This window comes from Drosophila nasuta, chromosome 2R (genome assembly GCF_023558535.2).
Source record: "Drosophila nasuta strain 15112-1781.00 chromosome 2R, ASM2355853v1, whole genome shotgun sequence".
Taxonomy (NCBI): domain Eukaryota; kingdom Metazoa; phylum Arthropoda; class Insecta; order Diptera; family Drosophilidae; genus Drosophila; species Drosophila nasuta.
Window position 1 is genome coordinate 31,506,832 of NC_083456.1, and position 20,552 is coordinate 31,527,383.

General features: G+C 36.8%; 1 protein-coding gene across 1 annotated transcript in view; it reads right to left on the reverse strand.

The window, feature by feature from the left end:
- Positions 1 to 20,552, reverse strand: part of LOC132784064 (phosphofurin acidic cluster sorting protein 2) — a 45,744-nt gene that overhangs the window by 3,452 nt on the left and 21,740 nt on the right. The window contains exons 2-6 of the mRNA XM_060789440.1: positions 16,717 to 17,070; positions 16,411 to 16,658; positions 6,953 to 7,236; positions 1,878 to 2,212; positions 905 to 1,032 (exon numbers count right to left, since the gene is read on the reverse strand). Of these exons, the coding sequence (XP_060645423.1) occupies positions 905 to 1,032; positions 1,878 to 2,212; positions 6,953 to 7,236; positions 16,411 to 16,658; positions 16,717 to 17,070 (1,349 nt within the window). The remainder of the gene's footprint in view (positions 1 to 904; positions 1,033 to 1,877; positions 2,213 to 6,952; positions 7,237 to 16,410; positions 16,659 to 16,716; positions 17,071 to 20,552) is intronic.

Here is a 20,552-nt window from a genome sequence, read left to right on the forward strand (position 1 = left end):
ATGTACATACATATGTATGTGTGTGGGTGCATTGCCGTCAAACACCTTCTTGGGGCTTAAGATTTATTTTTATTTATGTCGCGTGTTCCGCTTGAGTTTTCTTGGCAATGCCACAATTAATCAAATAAAAAAAAGGGGGACACAACACATGCAAGCCTAAGGAGGTCGCCATGGGGGGTCGGGAGAAATGGACGTTGTGATTAAGGCTAATTTGAAGGGTTCTTTTTGACAAGCAGTCTCCTCTTTAATTGAAACGGAAAAATACCTCGAAATGCGTATTTATGTATGTTTTTCCGTCAGGTAGCAAATGGGTGAGGGGCAGGGGAGTGGATGACATGCATAACTTTATTTTTGGTTAACGTATAAATTTATTGTGCTATATTTAGCGGACACCCCAAAAATAAAGTCCAAGAAATGGCCAAGCAAATGAATGATGCATGACGTCACAAAATCAACAGCCCTGCTAACCCGTGCAATTAACGCGAGCAATCGTTGCGCGCACTCGGTCACACTGCCAAACAAAGCGTGTGTGTAACGGCTTATTGTTTTCGTTTCAGATTTCTTTTTTGTGTGTTTGTTTTGCATAAGCTAATGTTGTGTGCGTGAGAGTGAGCGTGTGAATTTGCATGTGTGTGAAGGTGTGTGGAAGCGTGCTAAATGTTGCGGGTGGACAACAAAAAAAGCCAAAACAAATAATCAAATGCGAACAGTGCAAATTCATTGGGGCATATAGAATTTAGTTGAATTCATGTTTTATTCAAATTGCCAAATTCGAAAATGCACTGTCAGCACTTTGGGGGAATAATAAATATATCAAGGGTTTCTTTTTGGGTTGGTGGTGTACTAATAATTTCAATTTAGTGTAATATTGTTTTTTTTTGGTTTTGCTGTAATTTACACAGACCTGGTGTTGTAGCCGAATTGTTATTGTTTGTTAAATGAATGCTTTTTTGGTTTTTGTTATTTTCAATATTGTAAGATGAATTGGTCAATTGGTCGCTCTTATCCGATGATCGGCGCTCAGAGTTTCCTGCAAAAGAAATTTGTTCAAGCCATGCAAAATGTTTGTTTTGTTTGTTTTTCTTTGTAGTGTGTGGTTTTTGTTTTTGTACTTATATCATACATAATATACATACATAATAATTATAAATAAAATATAATTGTAGAAACTAAGAATTTTACTCGTAAGCTTTCCAATTGTTAAAGTGTCGTATTCTGTTTACTTAATTGAAAACAAAACTAATTGTGTCGCCTTCAATCCATGTCCCCTTTCTCCTTCTCTTTCCCTTTCACATTCTACATGTGTTTCGAATTGCGCTGCACACACATACATATTTTATGCATACTCGGGTGCGTACTTGTGTGTGTGTGTCGGTATTTATGTCGCACAAGTGGACAAATTGGTCAGCTGGAATTTACTGCAAGTGCTTGCGCTCTCTTGCTGTCTCGCTCACACAGCCATGAATGTGGCCTTGCGACTAACGTGCGTGTATGTGTGTATGTATGAAGAGAACAGCAACATCAGCAGCCTTGACCGAAAGCTGCAAAAATAAAACCAGACAGACACGCGGCGGCGTAGAGAGGGAAAGTAGGGGCCAAAAAAGTGTAGCCAGCTTTTTGGCGCAACATCAAACGGAAACGGAGATGGAGACGGAGACGGAAACGAGCGCCATTTTTGCCGGCAGCGTATTTAATATGTTATGCAAGAAGCGAGAACGCAACAGTGAATGCGCCCCATCAATTGATGGCTTATCAAATGCAATGCAATGAAAGTAGTAGAAGAAGACCAACAACTAGAAGTAGTAGTAGTCGAACAACAACAGCAAGAGCAACAACAACAACATATGAATGAATGGGAGCACACGAAAACTCACCTGGGGGTGCCGCCAATGCCACCAGAGCTGCCAAGGGCGCCGCCTCCTCCGTTGCCCGTTAGATTATCGTGGAGCATTATTCGCGAGTTGGTAAAAAACGGACGCAGCGACGGCTTCGGCGTCGAACCAATCGATATGCTATCCATGTCCGGGCCGGAATCGTCGCCCTCGCAGCATGACAGCGACTCCAGCTCCTGGAAGAGTGCGTCCAAATCACGTTCCCCACGCAGCGCCGCCGTTCCACTGTGCGTCTCATCCTCTAGCTCCTCGCTCGCCTTGAACCGTTTCAGTAGCGCGACAATTTTCTGCTTGAAGTTGCGCTGTTGCAGCGAAATTGTCTGTGGAAAGCAAAAGAGTGCAGAATTAGTACAGTTTTTTTCAACTATCATTAAAAGATATCATTGATGAATATAATTAAATCTGATTTTCATCCTAGTACTTAGCCACCAAATTTAGTGTTGTTTTAATTGAATTATAACCCCAATAATTACACAGAAGTATTTATATTTTATGTTTCCTTTTATTATACCGCAACACCAGCACAACTTATCTCAACAATAAAAGGAAAGAGGATCGGTCAGTGTGACCAAAGGCTACGTTTTCATTAACGCCTTTAAAAGTATATATACTAGATGGTATTTCTGTATGGGAATAGGGGTATTCTAACATTTAGTAACTCAAAATTTTATAAAATCTGAGTTCTCTGAGAGAGTTTCCCATCCTTTTGCTTAAATCCTCTTTAAAATGTTTCTCCTTCTTCTACTGACTATAAAAACTAAAACCATTTTTATTAAACATTTAACTCTAATCCCAAAGTTTTCAAAGTATTCAAATAATGTTTTTTATTTTGCCCATTTTCATTTAAAGATCGCCAAAGTTATGTTGTTATACGACAGTTTTATCGAGTTTCGTTTATTGACATAATTTTATACTAATTTAAAGCTGCTTTTAAGATGTTTCTCGCATGCTTAAGGACTTGACAAACGCATCTATTTTTAAAGCTCATTCTCACTACTTTTTACAGTCACAATATATAGCATTAAAAAGCTATAGGCCGTTGGGCAATCTTCAGGAATTCAACTGACGAAAATTTATGCATCAGCGATGCTTAAAAACAGAGAAAAATCGTCGGTTCGGCTGTCCGGCTGTCTGACTGTCGTTCTGTCTGCTGTCATTAAGCGAGTTTTTATCTACGGCAGACATTTAAATGATCCTGGCCATAAAGGCCTGGCAGGCACATTAATAAACAGCAGCAGCTACAGTCCCAGCAGCAACAACAACAACAACGGCAATCATAATGCTGACAAGCAATGAAAACAAAAGCTTCAGGCTTAAATTACACCTGTGCTCGAAGGGGAGCTGCGTAGATTGTGGATGGGGGAACATGTGCTCCCCCTTTTGGGTTGGAAATTAGTCGCTTTGGCTTCTAATTGGCCTCGTTCTTAGTTCTTGTTCTTTAAATATTTATAAAAGCGCTTAAGAACTGATTCTCTTTTGTCTCTGTGTTGCCTTTGACGCATCGAAATATGAAATTGATTTTCTAATTATAAATGAAAAAGGTAAAAAGCCCATAAGTCAGAGACATACGAGTATGTGCGTCAGTCCTTTTGCTTTGCTCATCTATTGCCACCCCAATTATTCTAATTGGATCTATTATGGAGACGATTTGCGTTAACTTGCCAACGTCCAATGAACTTGATAAGTTAAATAGGTGTAGTTATAGCTGATGTACGATTTTCGCCTTATAAAAAATGGTTTTTAATCGAGAGGCTCACTTAAGTCTTGCTTTTTGTTCTTTTTTTGTGTTTACTAAATTTGGTTTGTGTGGTTTTTATAGTCTTTGATATATAGTTGTTTATATGAATGGACAGACAGGCAGCAGGATTTGGCTGAATCGAGTTCAAATAGTGATGAGTATATTCTACTCGCCTGTGTCTTCAGTTTTACATTCTCAGTTTGATTTTACTAAATTTGGTTTGTCTGTTATTTTTAGTCTTTGAGATATATACATGTAGTTCTTCATATAGAGGGACAGACAGGCTGCAGGATTTGGAAAAGTCGATTTCAAGTAGTACTGAGTATCCCCTAATCGCTTGGGTCTTCAGTTTTCCACTCTTAGTTTGCTTTTACTAAATTTGGTTTGTCTATTTTGTATAGTCTTTAAGATATAGTTGTTTATATGAACGGACAGACAGACAGCAGGATTTGTCCTTAAGGCGACTTCAAATAGTGATGAGTATCTCCTACTCGCCTGTGTCTTCAGTTTTACATTCTCAGTTTGATTTTACTAAATTTGGTTTGTCTGTTTTTTTTTTGTAGTCTTTGGGATATACATATGTAGTTCTTCATATGGAGGGACAGACAGACAGCAGGATTTGGAAAAGTCGATTCCAAGTAGAAGTGAGTATCCCTTAGTCGCTTGGGTCTTCAGTTTTCCACTCTTAGTATGCTTTAACTAAATTTGGTTTGTCTATTTTGTATAGTCTTTAAGATATAGTTGTTCATATTAACGGACGGACAGACAGACATCAGTACTGAGTATCTGGTAGTCTTATGTGTCGTCAGTTTTCCACTCTTGACATTTTCGCAAATGCAATTTCTATTCAGTCACTCAGAAAGTCAGTCAATCAGTTATTCATTGAGCTGCGAGTGCAAAAAGCATTGCATACATCAAGGCGCTCGCAATTGCAATTCCTATGCGTGGGAGTTGCGTGAGTGTGTGTGTGTGGAGGTGTGTTCAATGCCTTCTACGATAATAACAGTGTAGTGCAGCATGTTGTATGTGTGTAGCTTCAAAGGCAAATAGACACATTCAATTTCGTTAGTCCATATCACAGAAGAGGGAACGGAACGAACCTTTTGCTGATGTTATTTCTGTGCCTGGCATTCAAAAACCTTGGCAGCAGCGCCTTTTGCCTTGCGAAGGCCAAACACAAAACAATTGTCAACAAATGCGATAGCACATTCCTATAGCCAAATATCTGGTTATGTATATGTATATGCTATCGGTTATATTATGCTATTTAAGCTATTTCATGCGATTGTGCAAGTGAATACCCGAAATGTTTCTACTTTTTTTTTATTTTCTGCTTTGCTTTGACGAGGAAATAATTGCAGTCGAGTGTCGCTATGTCTCTATTTATTGCGTCACCAACTAAACAATTTTTGAAAACAACAACAGACAACAATAGCCAAAAATATATATATATATTGTATGTAGATATCTAGATATATTCATACGCTTGTATATCTAATGTAGAACATTGTCACACGCCAAAGCCTTTGATAATTGCAGTCAGGCGAAATGAGCGATCATAACAACTAGAAAGTCTTTTTCTTTTTGCATTGGGTGACACAAAATAACTTGTTGCTAGCTAGACAATGTTTTTATAGAAAACAAACTAATTTAAGACCTGATCAATAAGCTGAAATTGCGAACCTTTTATGTGCATGCTCGCAGATAGGGAAAATCTTTCATGAAAGAGGTTGTAATAAGCAGTTGAACTTCCTCATCTTAGTTGTATTTGTACTCTGGTATATTTTGAATATAGTACTATATCAATATACCAATCAGAGCATTCGGTATATTCGGTATATGTTCGCAGATAGGGAAAATCTTTCAAGAAAGAGATTGTAATAAGCGGTTGAACTTCCTCAGATTGATTTATGGGTCTTAGTTGTTTGGACTGACAATCTAGTATAATTTGTACTCTGGTATATTTTGAATATAGTACTATATCAATATACCAATTAGAACATTCGGTATATTTTAAGTATTTTTAAAGGTATATTCATTTTTAAATCTTAGTTGATGGTTGCTGACAATCTGGTATATTTTGAATGTAGCACCATATCAAAATACCAATTATGACATATGACATATTTTAGTATTTTGGTGCTATATTTAGTATATTTTAAGAATAATACTGCACTGTTTAGCTTATATTCAAATTGGTACACACTGGGCTGTATTTATATAAAGTTTTCTTTTCTATCGTTCGGGTTTTAAAATACTGTTGAGCAGTGTAATTTATATTTCACTTAATTAAAGAGACAACCAGGTGTATAATCTACCGATATTTATATACGCATGCATAATTGTATGCGTGTTTAGATAGCTGGCTGGAATATTTGTTCTATAGCTCTCTGCCTAATCAGCCAACTAAAATAAAAATAAACAAGTAAGAAAGCTACAGTCGAGTGTACTCGACTGTGAGATACCCGCTACCCAATTTGATTAAAGCCAATATATTTTGCGGTATTATTCTCAAAATATACCAAATATACTGCAAATACACTAAAAATATACCAAATGGTATATGTGGTATATCGATATAGTACCGCATTCAAAATATACCATGGACGGCTCAATATACCAGATTGTCAGCCAAAGCAACTCAGACCCCTAGTAAGAAAGGGTTTTTGCCCATACAAAAGTATTTCTTTAATAACTTCGACAATTTTTATCTGATCGCAATCAAATTTTCAGGAATCATAACTACAATAGTTATTATTATATATACCAAAATTCACCTTAGCTTTAAAATTACGCTTGTTATTCGATTTTTTTGATTTGCGGGGGCGGAAGTGGGCGTGGCAAAAATTTGAAACAATCTTGATCTGCGTGCAAACATAACAAATGCTGTCGAAACAAAATTATAGCTCTATCTCTTATAGTCTCTGAGATCTTCATACGGACGGACGGACAGACACACAGACGGACAGACACACAGACGGACAGACGGACATGGCTAGATCGTCTCGGCTGTTGACGCTGATCAAGAATATATATACTTTATAGGGTCGGAGATGCCTCCTTCTACCTGTTACATACATTTCCTGTCGGCACAAAGTTATAATACCCTTCTACCCTATGGGTAGCGGGTATAAAAAAAGAAAATTGAAACCTTTTTGAACCGCCCTTGACTGTGGCCATGTCAGAAATGACAAACAATTATTTGAAATTAGTAGGCGGTCGAAAAAGTGGGGCACACCTGCTGAGACTTACACAACAAACAGAGAGAGAGAGATAGAGAGAGTGACTGACGGACTGTTTTGATAATGACTGTCTCACTCACCCGACTGAACTTGGCGCGGGACGAACTCTTGTCTTTCATCTCGAACTCGCTGTCACTGTCGACGACGACGGGATGATGCTGATGCGGATGGTGTCCGACTATTGCGATATCCTCAATGCCCGATCTTTGCAGCTTGTTGCGATACTTGCGCATATCATGCTTGGCCGGGTTGTAATCGCGCTTCTGATCGTAGCCCGTTATGGCCAAATCGTTAGCCTCGTCGTTGAATTCACCCGAACTAAACTCGGCCTCCTCGTCCTCGTCCGAATACTCGGTGATGCGATCTGTGATGCGAGAAGAAGAAAGAGAGGAGAAAACAAACACACAGATTATCAAAATGTTACACTTTCATTTGGCACGTAGTATTCAAAACATACTGAATGACAAACTGTCTGTCTCGCTGTTTTTTTTTGGGAGTTGTTAACTGTTTTCGGTTTGGCTTGTTGTGCGACGTGACCGGCAGCTTCTTTTTGCGTTGTTGTTATTAAGTTTTGTTGTAAGACTGCAACTGCGTATTCCCAGTTTAATCACCAAAAAGTATAATAACAAAAATAACAAAAAAAAAAACACGCGCGCGCAAGTTGCTCTTTGTTTTCGTTGTTGCCGTTGAATTAATCACAAGATATCAGCCTCGCTCGTTTGTGAATCGAGGTAGAATTATCGGCTCATCTCTTTCAACCTCTCGCTACGTATGTTGTTTGTTTGTGCTCTTCGGCTTTTCTGGTTCGTCGTGCGCTTCGTTGCACGCTCGCGAGTTAAATGAATGCGCTGTGCTGACGCTTCACACGTTTTGTGTTGACTGCGCCCGACAGCCGAGCCGGGCAGCGCAGCTACTGCGACGGCGACGGCGACGTCAGCTGCGACTGCGACTGCAGCAACTGAGAGCGCCACTTTCTCAGCCGACATTGAGCGATGGTCGGACTAACAAACTAAGCAACGATGAGCTGGCCGCGCACCGGGGAAATTGCTTAAATCATAGCGAGAAATTGTTGAGCATTGCCGGGTAACAACAACGGGGCACTTGCGAGGGTCATTCAACAAGTGCGCAACAAGTCTATCGCAATTTTGTGCTATTTCAAAACCATTCTTATCAGTATTGTCGCTAATTAAATTGATTAACAAAATGAAAAGCTGCGATCTTTTGTTTAGTAATTTTAATAGACAACTGACCCATCTTTAACCGATAACAATCATATTATCTATTACATTATAATATCGGTAACACAATTAATTAGTTTTTACTGTTTCACAACTTAATGAACCGCCCTCGTTTCTGGTTGCGCGGGTGTCGCTCACACACACACACACCTACTAACAACATATACACGTAAAAGTACATAAGCATGTATTAACTACAGTCGATGTTCGATATCGGTAAACAAGTGTATAAAAGCTCTCACTGGGCTGCGGCTGCGACTGGGGAATGGGCGAAACAAATGCCGCTTATTAAAGTTATTTTTACGCATCGATTCAGTCAATTGACGACACACGGAATCATCGAGTCATCGATAGGCTGAGTTACACACATACATTTGTATATATACAAATGTACACGCACGTATAAGCACACACACACGTACGCACCCACACGCCACCCACCCATACATACATACACTTATTTACAAGCACGAGCTGCGGCGGAGACAAACTTGAAAGCACTTGCACGAGCATTGCACTCTCTCTCACTCTCTCTCTATTGCGCTCTCCTAGACACGCTCGCTTGCTTGCTCTCTCCCACGCGCTCTCTTTCGCTCTTGCTTGCTTTGACCATGGGGTAAAGGCTTTAAGCTCGGGCTGATTGGAATGCACAAAAAAGAAGCAGCAACAAGAGCTGCAAAAGTCTGATTAGATTTTATGTCGTCGTCACCGCCAACGTCTGTGTGTTATTATTTATTGTCTACCGAGTAAAATGCGTTGATCTATGCCTTTGTCAATCTGTCCATCCATTCATCCATCTGTCCGCCTTGCTGTCTGTTTTGTTGATTTGTTTTGCTGTTGATTCGCCTTGCATGTCTCGCTGTCGTTATCATTTACACACTATTCCCATTCAGCCATTTACCGGCCGGCGACTAATAGAAACTAAATTTTTTTTTTGTTTTTTCTCTTTTTTGCTTTTTTGGCTGTCCATCGCGTGCCCCAGCAACAGTCGATTGTCTATGTGTGTGTGTGTGTGTGCGCGTGGATAAGTGTTACATTTGACAGTGTTAAATAAACAGTTAACTGATTAGAAAACGAGCATCCCCCCCCAAAGGGAAAGAGGAGAGCAGATAAATTTGTAAATATAATAAACCCTTAAAATAAATTGTTGGGTTTGAACGCGAAGGAATGGTGACGGCAGAAAAATATAAATTTAGAAATATATAAGAAGAAGACTGTAGGTTCCCAAAAATATATGCAAATAAATAATGTTTATCTGTTTAACATATTATCGAGTATTAAATACTTAATATATCTTAGTATTTTATTTAGTGTTTAGTATTTACTAAGAACGTGTATATTATACAACTTTATTTTATTATCATATATTAAATTAAGTATTAATACTTAATATTTTTTAGTATTTTGTGTAGTATTTATTAAGAATCTGTATTTTTTACAACTTTATTCTATTATAAAATTAAATTCATTAAAAAATACTTCATACATTTTAGTATTTTACGTAGTATTTAGTATTTATTAAGAATCTGTATATTACACAACTTTATTTTATTTATTTCATTATCATATTAAATCAAGTATTAATACTTAATTTTTTTTAATAATATTTTCTGTATATTATACAACTTTATTTTATTATAATATTTAATTCAGTAATAAATACTTGATATATTTTAGTATTTTATGTAGTATTTAGTATTTATTAAGCATCTGTGTATTATACAGCTATGTAAATTAAAAAAACAGGTTTAAAAATGTATTAAAGGAATAAGTTGTACAAGTAAAGTAGAAGTTATCCTATGTTGTCTATAAAAAGGATTCTGCAGATCTTGTAACACAATAATAATCTAATAATAAAGCAGCATTACTTTTGCTGTTAACTAAATTGTCATTCAATAATCTTCTACATACATCTAACTTCATAATTCTTTTTCTTTTCAGGGTATCTTCAAGTCGAGTTCTCTGCAATCTGCACTCGAAACTTGACTGCTCTTTACAATCCATTGTAATGCTCAACAATTGGCATGTCAACGATCAACAGCGATCTAAAGAGTCCACTTCAAGTGGCTGCCAAGTGAAGTGGAGCAGCTGAAGAGTGTAGAATGCAGACTAAAAAGACGAGGGGATTGAGACTGGAATAGGGGTATAGGGGGGATTGTGCACTGCATCTGCACTTCAATTATATTGTCTTTATCTCCATGGCAATTGCCAGCTTTAATGACAATATAATGCGTCTTTACATTTCCCACTCTGTTTTCTCTCCCTCAGTTTCTAGCTAATCCCCTCTTTTACTTTATTTGCGAGCAGTTGAGCGTCTGCCAATTCCCAGTGCAGTGCCTAGTGCTCTCTGTGTGTGTGTGTGTGTGTATGTTTATTAATTAAATTTCCACGAATGCTCGCAAATTTCACGTCAATTCACAAACGTTGTCTCCATCCGAGAAAAAAGTGCGAATGTAAATGGCAGACAAAGTGTTGCCAAGAGCGAAGCAATCTCAATGATTAGCTGGCTACGTGTCATGGGCAAAACCCCATCCTCCCCCTGCGGAAAAACCACATGTCCGTCGCCCCTTAAGCATCAGTTTTCCCCCTCCTTCTTTCAAACAACAAACGAGCAGCACACGCGAAGCGATCTCGCCCACGCGTTCGTTCTACGCGGCGTATGAGTAATGAAAGCGTAAAAAAGCGTATTGAAAAGCGGCGAACGACATTGATTTAATGTTCAATGTTTATATACACAAACACGCTCACACACACACAAATTGTGGCTGGACTATCTGTGGCCAAGATATAAACAGATAAACAACAGCAAAGAACAGAAGAGAACAGACATCTCCTCTCAACGAAAGTAGCACACGAAAAAGTACTATAATTATACCCGGTAAACCACAAGGTAGAAGGCTATATTAGGCTAGCCATAAATAAACGTAAAATAAAGAAGAAAGGAGCTTTTATAATAGTAAAGTGTAATGATAAGTATTTTTAATAAGCGTGAGCAAAAGTCAACACATGACAACTATAACAATATTGCTGTCTGTCTGTCTGTCCATCTGTATAATCATGTGTATATCAAGGACTAGAAAAACTATAGAGATTAAACTTTTTAATAATATAGAGTAGTAAGTTATTCACAAATTTAGTTTGTTTTATAATAGAAATGCAGCTCTTTTATGAGGTTTTTGTAAATTATTTTTCATCTAACAAATTTGATATTGTAGTCCTTACATTGTCTGTCTGTCTGTCCATCTGTTCAATCAACTATATATAGAAAAATTGAAAAGCTATAGACTCTAAACTTGTTTACAATATAGAGTAGTAAGTTATTCATAAATTGAGTTTGCTTTAGAATACAAATGAAGCAATTTTATGATGTTTTTGTAAATACTTTGTCATCTAACAAATTGGAGAGTATATATCGCTTACATTAATTTTCCCTCCTTCTCGTCTCTGTCCATCTATAAAATCAACTCTATATCAAATACTAGAAAAGCTATAGAGACTAAACTTGTTAGCAATCTAAAGTACAAGGTTCTATGAAAATCTCGTTGGTTTTAGAATACTAATGCACCTCTTGTTTGAGGTTTTTGTAAATACTTTTTCATCTAACAAATTGGACATTATATTCCTTACATTATTTTTCTTTAAATTAAATTATAATATACTTTGCTTTATAATCTGAAATATGTACAGTATAAAATTTCTTTGGCTATTAATGTATTGTAAATAATATTTTTAGTATTCATCCTTAATATATATATACCGGGTATCTCTTAGTCGACTACACACAACCTGTAGCCTGCTTACTTGTATTGCTTTGACCTTGGACAGCAGCACAAATGGGCCGATGCCCATTAGATGACACCCCAAGGCATCAACAAAGCGCTGTAGCAAGAGAAGGAACGAGGGAAGAGGAGATGTGAAGACGAAGGCGGCCCATTGAAAGTGAACAATAATAAGGCGCCCTAGCAACTGCTCGACATAATTTACGCATTTTGCCATTAAACACTCGAGAGCAAGACTGCGACTGAGGCTGAGAGCAGAGCAGAGCTGTAGACGTTGCAGGCATGAGGCATCGTCGTCGTCGTCATCGTCATCATCATCCCAACTCAAGAGGCAGCCTCATCCGGCAGCAGAGCAGAATATAGCACAGCACCTGGCTGTCATATTTCTGCTCATCTTTTCGTCCTTTTTGCTATACAATATACATAGTATTGTATGTATTTGTGCTTATCTCTGTTGCACAAGGACAAATGACTTAATTCCTGTCACTGTCAGCAGCAGTAGCAGTAAAAACTACAAATTACAATGGCAGGCATCATTCAGTCACTCACTCAGTCCACACTGCGTATGAGTAATGTGGCTCGCACCCAAGGATTCATTTAAATAACGAGCACTTTGCTAGCACAGTTTCTTTTTTAAATATTTACTCTCATTAGGAGAAACTTATCTATAATTTGCTACAAAAGAATTCATTGGAATTTGCCACATAAGTTTTCCTAATATTCTGCAATTATTAACACAAAGTTTATGAATTTGCAATTTCTCAATGGAATCAAGGCCAAAATTCGTAGCAAATATTTAATTGATTATGTGCTTTTGATCTTCGATAAATGATTGAACTAATTCTGTAAACACTTTTAAGCGATTCAACAGTTTGGTTAACTTAAACACAAAATGCAAAAAATCCCCTAGATGGGTAAAATAGTATTATATGTTAACTTTGATCTCGGAGCTCAAAGAGCTATAAGTTTATGACATCGCTTGTTATATCAATATACCAAGTATACATTTTGGTATATTGTAGGTATAAAAATTAGTCGGTCAGTATTTTTAGCTGTATTAAGCTTCTTGACATCACTTGCTGTATCAATATACCAAGTATACATTTGTGTATATTTCAGTATTTTCTAAGTATTTTATTTTTTCTGACATCGATTGCTTTATCAATATACTAAGTGTACATATCGGTATATTCCAGTATTTTTAGGTATATTACGTGTTTTGACACCTCTTGCTATATTAATATACCAGGTATACATTTTGGTATATTGTAAGTATACAAAGATTCTTGACATCACTTGCTTTATAAATATACCACGTACACATATCAGTATTTTTAGGCGCATTAAGTTTCTTGACATCACTTGCTGTATTAATATACCAAGTATACATTTGTGTATATTTCAGTATTTTCTAGATATTTTAATTTTTCTGACATCGCTTGCTTTATCAATATACTAAGTACACATATCGGTATATTCCAGTATTTTTAAGGTATATTACGTGTTTTGGCACCGCTTGCTATATTAATATACCAAGTATACATTTTGATATATTGTAGTTATATTACATTTTTCCACATTACTTGCTGTATCAATATACCAAGTATACATTTCGGTATATTTTTTATATTATTTAGGTGTATTACGTTTTTTGACATTGCTTGTTACATCATCATACCAAGTACACATTTCGGTATATTTCAGTAATTTTCTAGGTATTTTTTTGACACCTCTTGCTATATTAATATACCAAATATACATTTCGCTATATTTTAGTACTTCATAGTTAAATTTATTTGGTATACTTTAATGATAAAGCCGCACTCTTTTGCTTTTATTGAAAATAGATTTCCTACTTGTTATTTTTCATGTTTGCATAAGAAAAGCTAAAGAAAATCGATTTAAATGAGCAATTAATATCAGCAAAGAGTTGATGTAATTTTGGTAGATTTCTTTCCTATTCTAAGCTCTATAGATAGCTTTCAATTAGCTCGTGAAATTCTTCGTTTCATTTAATTGATGCCATTTTCTGACAGTCCTAATAAAGACACTGATTTGACTTAATTCGCTTATGCTTAATGGATTATTCGGGCATTGTTTTTTTAGGCTGCCACACTTGGGGGCATATACTTTATAACAAAAGGCAAAGTGGCAAAGAAGGAGGCGCAGGCAAAGCTTAAAAACGCCATCCACAGGAGTGGCTAACAAATGACACTGGGCATTAGGTCTCTGGGGATGTGACTCTCCGTCTCTCGTTTCTCATTTCTCTATCGTCTCGCGTCTCGTTCTCATTTTTGCCAGAGGGTCGGATTCTCAGATCTGGGCGTGGTGCTGTCAGCATTCAACAAGCGAAGGTAGGAAAATCGATAGCGACAAACGGGCGAAGGGCAGAAGGGGGGTTAAAAAAGGCAAAAAGGTTGTCTCGAAATTCTCAAATTCATTTTGCAAATTAGAAAGCGAGAAGAACCGGGAGAGCGTAATTCAAGCCCTGTCACTGCCTGTCTGTGGCTAATGGAACAGTTGCACTTCAACCAACATCCAGAGGTTCAAGTGCTGACCCTGAGACCCCCTCTCCCCTTTGACCTCGACAAAGTTAGTGCAATTTTGTTACAGTTTTTGGGCTTGTTGCCAACTGGGGAAAAGGCGACGGCAGGCGTTATGCTCACGCCTCAGCCGGCGAGCACTTTCAGCGATTGCCAATTGCAAGGACGCTGCAACATGTCCCCAAAAAAGTGAGTTGAGAAGGGATAGGGGGAAGGGAAGGGAAAGTGGTGGCATGTATTGGCCTTTACCTTGCTTGTTGTCGCATATTATTTGCATTACTTGGCATTGGCCAAGTTTCGACACCTTGAATAGTTCGCTTGCCCCATGCGTGTGGCCTGGAGCATGTTGCAACAAGCAGCAGCAACCTTGCCACAGCTGTCGCACAGAAAAACCGCTTGCTTCATGATTTTTTCTCTCTCTCTCTCTCTCTCTCTCTGTGCCTATTTTCATAATTGAATTTTCTCACCATTCTTCTCTGCTCTTGGTTGAGTGGTTAAAGTGGCTTAGAGCGTCGAGAGGAGGTCGAGGGAGTTTTTTTCGTTCGCTATGGTTTGGCGGTTGGGTGGCTGAGTGCTTGCGGATTCGCCTGCGGTTTCTGGGCCCCAAAAATAGCACAAATTATTTTCAATTCAAATAGAAATAAGAAAGTTGAAGGAGGAATTGTCTCGTCTGGAAAATACTTGCTTGGAAAGCATTTATGTATAACACTTCTGAAGAAATTAATTCTATTTACTGAATGAATCTGTCATAATACAGGCCCTCAACTAATATAACTTATACCAAATTTGAGTGTTGAAAACATGTATGAAAGCTGCTTCACATTTTGAATAAAAACAAAGCAGTGTGAATTATTTTGAAAATATACTAAGTAATATACCGCAAAGTACTCAAATATACCGAATCTCATGTTCGAAATATACCATCGGCTTGAAAATGTATCAGCTTATCAGCAAAAGCAGCTAAAACGCAAGAAATAAATATACAAAATTATTTCTTAAACAACTTCTACATTTTTTGTCCGATCGCAACCAAATTCTCAAAATAAATAATAAATAATATAATTATTAATGGATGTACTCTATGTGTATAAGACTTAAGACTCATTTTAGATGCAACCTCACTAAAAATATAAAGCTATTTCTCCGGTTTTAAGTTACTTTTCTCCAGATCTCAACAAAAATTAATATGATCTGTAGGATTACCATCTCAACGAACTCCACAAAGCTCTTTTAAAGTTCTGCCAGAGATTCAAAATAATCTTCAAATTAAAGTTTTTCCACTTTAAATGTTCATCACACATTACTGAAACATTATTAATTAAAATTAATTGATATTATTATTTTTAATATACCAAATAATATACCGCACCAATACTCAAATATACCGAATGCCATGCTCTATATATTCCATAGACAAAATCGTATTGTATGATTCCTTTAGTTTGCAAATTCAAAATAATCTTCAAATTAAAGTTTTTCCACTTCAAATGTACATCAACATTACTCAAACATTATTAATTAAAATGTAGTCATAATTTCGCTGATTAAACTAAAAAATAGATGACCCCAATTAGTCATTAATAGCGGCATTTACTTTATGACCTAATAGTTGTCGATTGCCACAAAGTTATTATACACTTTAGTTCACTTAAGTGTGTCGGGTATAAAAAGAAATTCCCAAACACATTTCAAATGCTGTGGTGGCTGCTGATGCTGCTGCTGTGGCTGTTGCCATGTGGCACAATCCGGGCAAATGCTTATTACATGTTGCAAGTGCCGCAGAGCGAAGCACATACAATATTATTGACGTCAGCGTCGAACGTTTCACAAGCAATTATCATAAACATCAAGCTAAATTGGTAACATCTTGGGGCAACAAATGAGTAGCAACAACTCCCACTCCCATTTCTGCCACTTCTCCCACTCTCAGCTCTTCAGCTGCCTGACTAGACCAGTCAAGTTTTATCTTGCAACTCACCTGCCAGCAGCACGCTGTTGTTGTTCTTATTGTCATGATCAACTGGAATGGAGGAGACGCGTTCGGCACGCAGACAAGCGACAACTGTGCCGGGTCTGCCATTCTTTCCGGATGCTGTCAGCTCAATGATCATGTCCATTGACTTTTGGAGCACTGCATCCATGCGTATGATGCCCTCGGCCAGCGTCTTGTAGCCCAAAATGGTGCGCGATTTGTATTTCTTGCGGCGTTGCAGCAAAATCACCAGTCTAGAAAGTAGTGAAATGTGTACTCCGATTGTCGCTAGTTCCCTTTTCGTTAGCTTACCTATTGCCATCTCTCTTGATAAAGTGCGGATACTGCAAACTAAAGTGCAAGTCCAGCTCCGTCTCAGTTAGCGGAATCAACGCCAGATTCGTGCCGATTCCTGCATTGCCCACATTCCCCGGTGTGCCAATCAAGTTGGAGCCACCGCCAATCACATTGGCCAGCGGAGAGTTGCCCTGCATGCTGCTCTCCCGACTAGAGGCCGCCGAGGTCAGAGCACTGCCATTAATGGGTATCTCGTGGCTGCGCAACGTGCGCTTCGAACTCTGCATCTTCACCGCCAGCGACAGCGATGTCGTGTCTCCTGGCAGAGGTGTCAGTATCGAGAGACGCGTTATTGTCAATGAGCAGAGTCTGCAAAAGAGAAGATCGAGTAAAATTATTAATATAAATTTCATTTATATAAATGTTTAATACAATTTTAAATATAAGTTAGAGGTAGAGAACTATCGATAGTCTTCGCCATCACTAGTGATTGATAGTTTCCATAAACTATCGACGATATCAAGGAAAATCTATCGTCGATAGTTGTCGATAGTGCAGTAAAAGCAAATTATTTAATTAGTTTTTATAATAATCCATATTTGTTTAAAGTTTGAGACTATTAAATTGATTTTCCAATCTTTATTTGAAAGTAATAAATAATTCTTATTCAAATAATATGAATTTGTTTTGTAGGTTAACTTTAACTACTATTTATATGTTTATTTCAGCCAATAGCGACACTCTCTCGATAGCGGCGCGCACTCTCGATAGTGGCCAACTATCGATAGTCCCGATAGTGTCATCGATAGTTCTCCACCTCTAACTTAAGTACCAAAGGAATTTTCTATTAAAATTATTTGTATGGTAACATTGCATGTAAAGTTTGTGTAGTGAAACATAATATTTATCGGAAAATATACTTTATAATTGAATAGACCCTTTTTCATTTATTTTTAAAGGGACACAAATTGTCATAAATGAATTTTTGTATTGGATCGTGTTTTATAATTCCCTAAATAAAGTTTAGAAATTAATAGACCACTTTTTTCTTATTTTTAAAAGGTCTAAAATGTCCATAAAATAATTTGTCGATTGGAACATGACATAATTGTCTTACTAAATTACTCAATAAAACAGAGTAACAAAGTTATCTAAGATAAAATCGAAGAACACATTTTGAAGATTGAAGAACACTTATCAAGTAAAGTGATCATAAATAACCAAATATTTAGCTTTAGTTTGAATAATAAAAAACAACACTTCTCCAATAAAGTGATTATAAAATTTAGAAGTATTTTGTAAATGTGAGTAAACTGACTTATACTATGAAGTAATGCTAATAATAACAATATACATAGGTCAAGGTTCTAACTACTTATCAAAATTACCCAATTGCAATCTTGGCAATCTCAAAAGTTAAATGTAGAGTCGTGTAATCTTATCAACATCAAGTTTTATTGCCGCCATTTCATAATGAATCTTGCAAATTTAAAGCGTTGCCAGATAGTCGAAAATAAAATATCGAAAAATATCGAACTGCAGTATTTAAAATTTAAATACTGCAACGATTACCCATGACTTTCTATGCCAGCGATAATTCGACTTAAACTAGTCGAAAATCACCGAAAGTGAAAGGCAAAGAAAGAAAGAATTGCAATGCTGCAAATTTCATGGCAAGATTTTTGCATTCGAAATGCTGCAATAGAAAGGCGAAGCAAATGTAAAGTGCAAAGTGAAAAATCAAATGCTTTTGCCGATTTTAATGAACTGCGTTGCCTGTCTGCCTGCCAAGCGGAGGAAACAATAAAATATTTATTGCTCGAGAGTTCATTGAAAATGTGGCCAACGGAAATTGGCTTTCGAATTGGCCAGAAAACAAAGGCAAAACTCAACTCAAAACTTGACAAGACATTCATGATGATGATGATGAGTTGTTGATGGTCAGCAATTTTTTTGTTTTATTTTTTTTTGTGTGTGCGGAGATTGTGCAATATGCAAACAACAGTCAGAGATACTGTATGAATGTATAAAAATAAATTATTTCCTGATTAATTATGCCCCGTAATGCGCCACAAAGAAAGGAAGAAAGAAGAGAGAGATATCTTATATATATACGCTGCAAGTTTTCGAGATTACGCACTCTATAATAAGCTATTGTAAGAGAGTTCAACTGGGTCACACGATTACGGTCAGTTGTTCCTCACATCCGGAATGTGCGGAGGGGGGGAAAGAAAAGTCGAGTCAGATAAAAGATGAATTCTTTTTTCTTGGCGACAATTGCGCCACTCGCCGCTCACTAATTAAATTCCATGCCACTTCAATATGAAATCGCGTGCCCTGGAATGTTGTGTGTTGACCAAGTTCGCAATTGTCACAGAATTCAGCTAATTAATTAATAATTCAAGCGGTCAACTCCTCACGCTCAACATGGTTCGATGTCTAGACACCTAGACGCAAGCTAATCTATATGCAAAGTTAGACAGTTATAGTTATAGATATACTTTGATGCGTAGACAGATAAATATGCCAAGTCGATCTGTTGTTCCTCTTTAGGTGTTCATTTGAGGTCTGGAATGCTGAACATATTTCTATTATGTTCCTTATACGAACTCACGTGTACTGCTCAAAATAAATGCGTGACTAGATTACTATATTCAAAAGAAAATCCTAGAAACTTTATAAATTTATTTCATCATGCATTTGTTCCACCACAGAATTAATCTCTTCCAAATTAATTCTATGAAAAGCGCTTTGCAATATTAATGAAATTTCTTATATAATTTTTCCACTTCTGAATTAATGTTTTTTCAACAAAAAAGAAATTCATATTCATGCGTTCAGCATATTTTCTTTCGCTATTTTAATATTTTCCTATGCAAAGTAAACTTCATTTTATATTGCATTTCGTTCACTTATTGATTTATTTTTATTTTTTGCATTTTCAATAAAACCATATTCTAAAAATATACCAAATTAATATACCCCAAAAATACTAAAATATACCAAAGGCTACATTTGGTATATCGATATACAAAATATACAAACAAAATAGCAAATTCAGTTCATCACGCATTTTAAAATATCCAGATTGAAATTTTCTATCATTTTTGCCATCATGCTTGGCTGGGAGACCCGCAAAAATACTAAAATATACCAATGGCTACATTTGGTATAACAATATAATCAAATAAAAATGCATTTCTTCACGCATTTTACTATCACTCTTAAGCTTTAAGATACCAGATAGAAATTTTCAACAATTTTTGCATTGAAATTGTCAATTATTTTCTTTAATTGTTTTTCTCCACTGAGCTAACACCAAAATGTTTTTAAATTTATCTACAAAACAAAGAGATTGATCAATCTTGTTTAGCTGACATGTCACTCGACGATTCAATTACTCGGCCGGCAATCGATCGATATTTCTCTATTCACGATTATTCAATTCGTTTCGTTAGTCGACAGTTTTTTATTTAGAAAATGTCATAGACCCAGAGAGAGAGCGTTTTGTTTGCATGCACTTGACGATGGCGTTGGCGATTTCGGTTGCATGTTGTGTCTATAAAAAACTGCGGTGGCGGTGGCAAAAAAACAAAAAACAAGTGTCATTTGTTATTTGTGTTTTGTTAGCGATTTGCCTCTATTTTTGGATTTTGTGCAAAAGCGCACGCACACGCCCCCTTTTTGAGTGTGAATGCGAATGTGAATGTGAATGTGAATGTGAATGACTTGGGTCAACGTGAAGCGACGTCGTCTTTTGTTGTCGTTGGTTGTATTGATTGATTGATTGATTGACTGTTTGCGGGCCATTGTCAATTTAGTTTTTTTTCGCTTCTTTTTATGAATGGGAC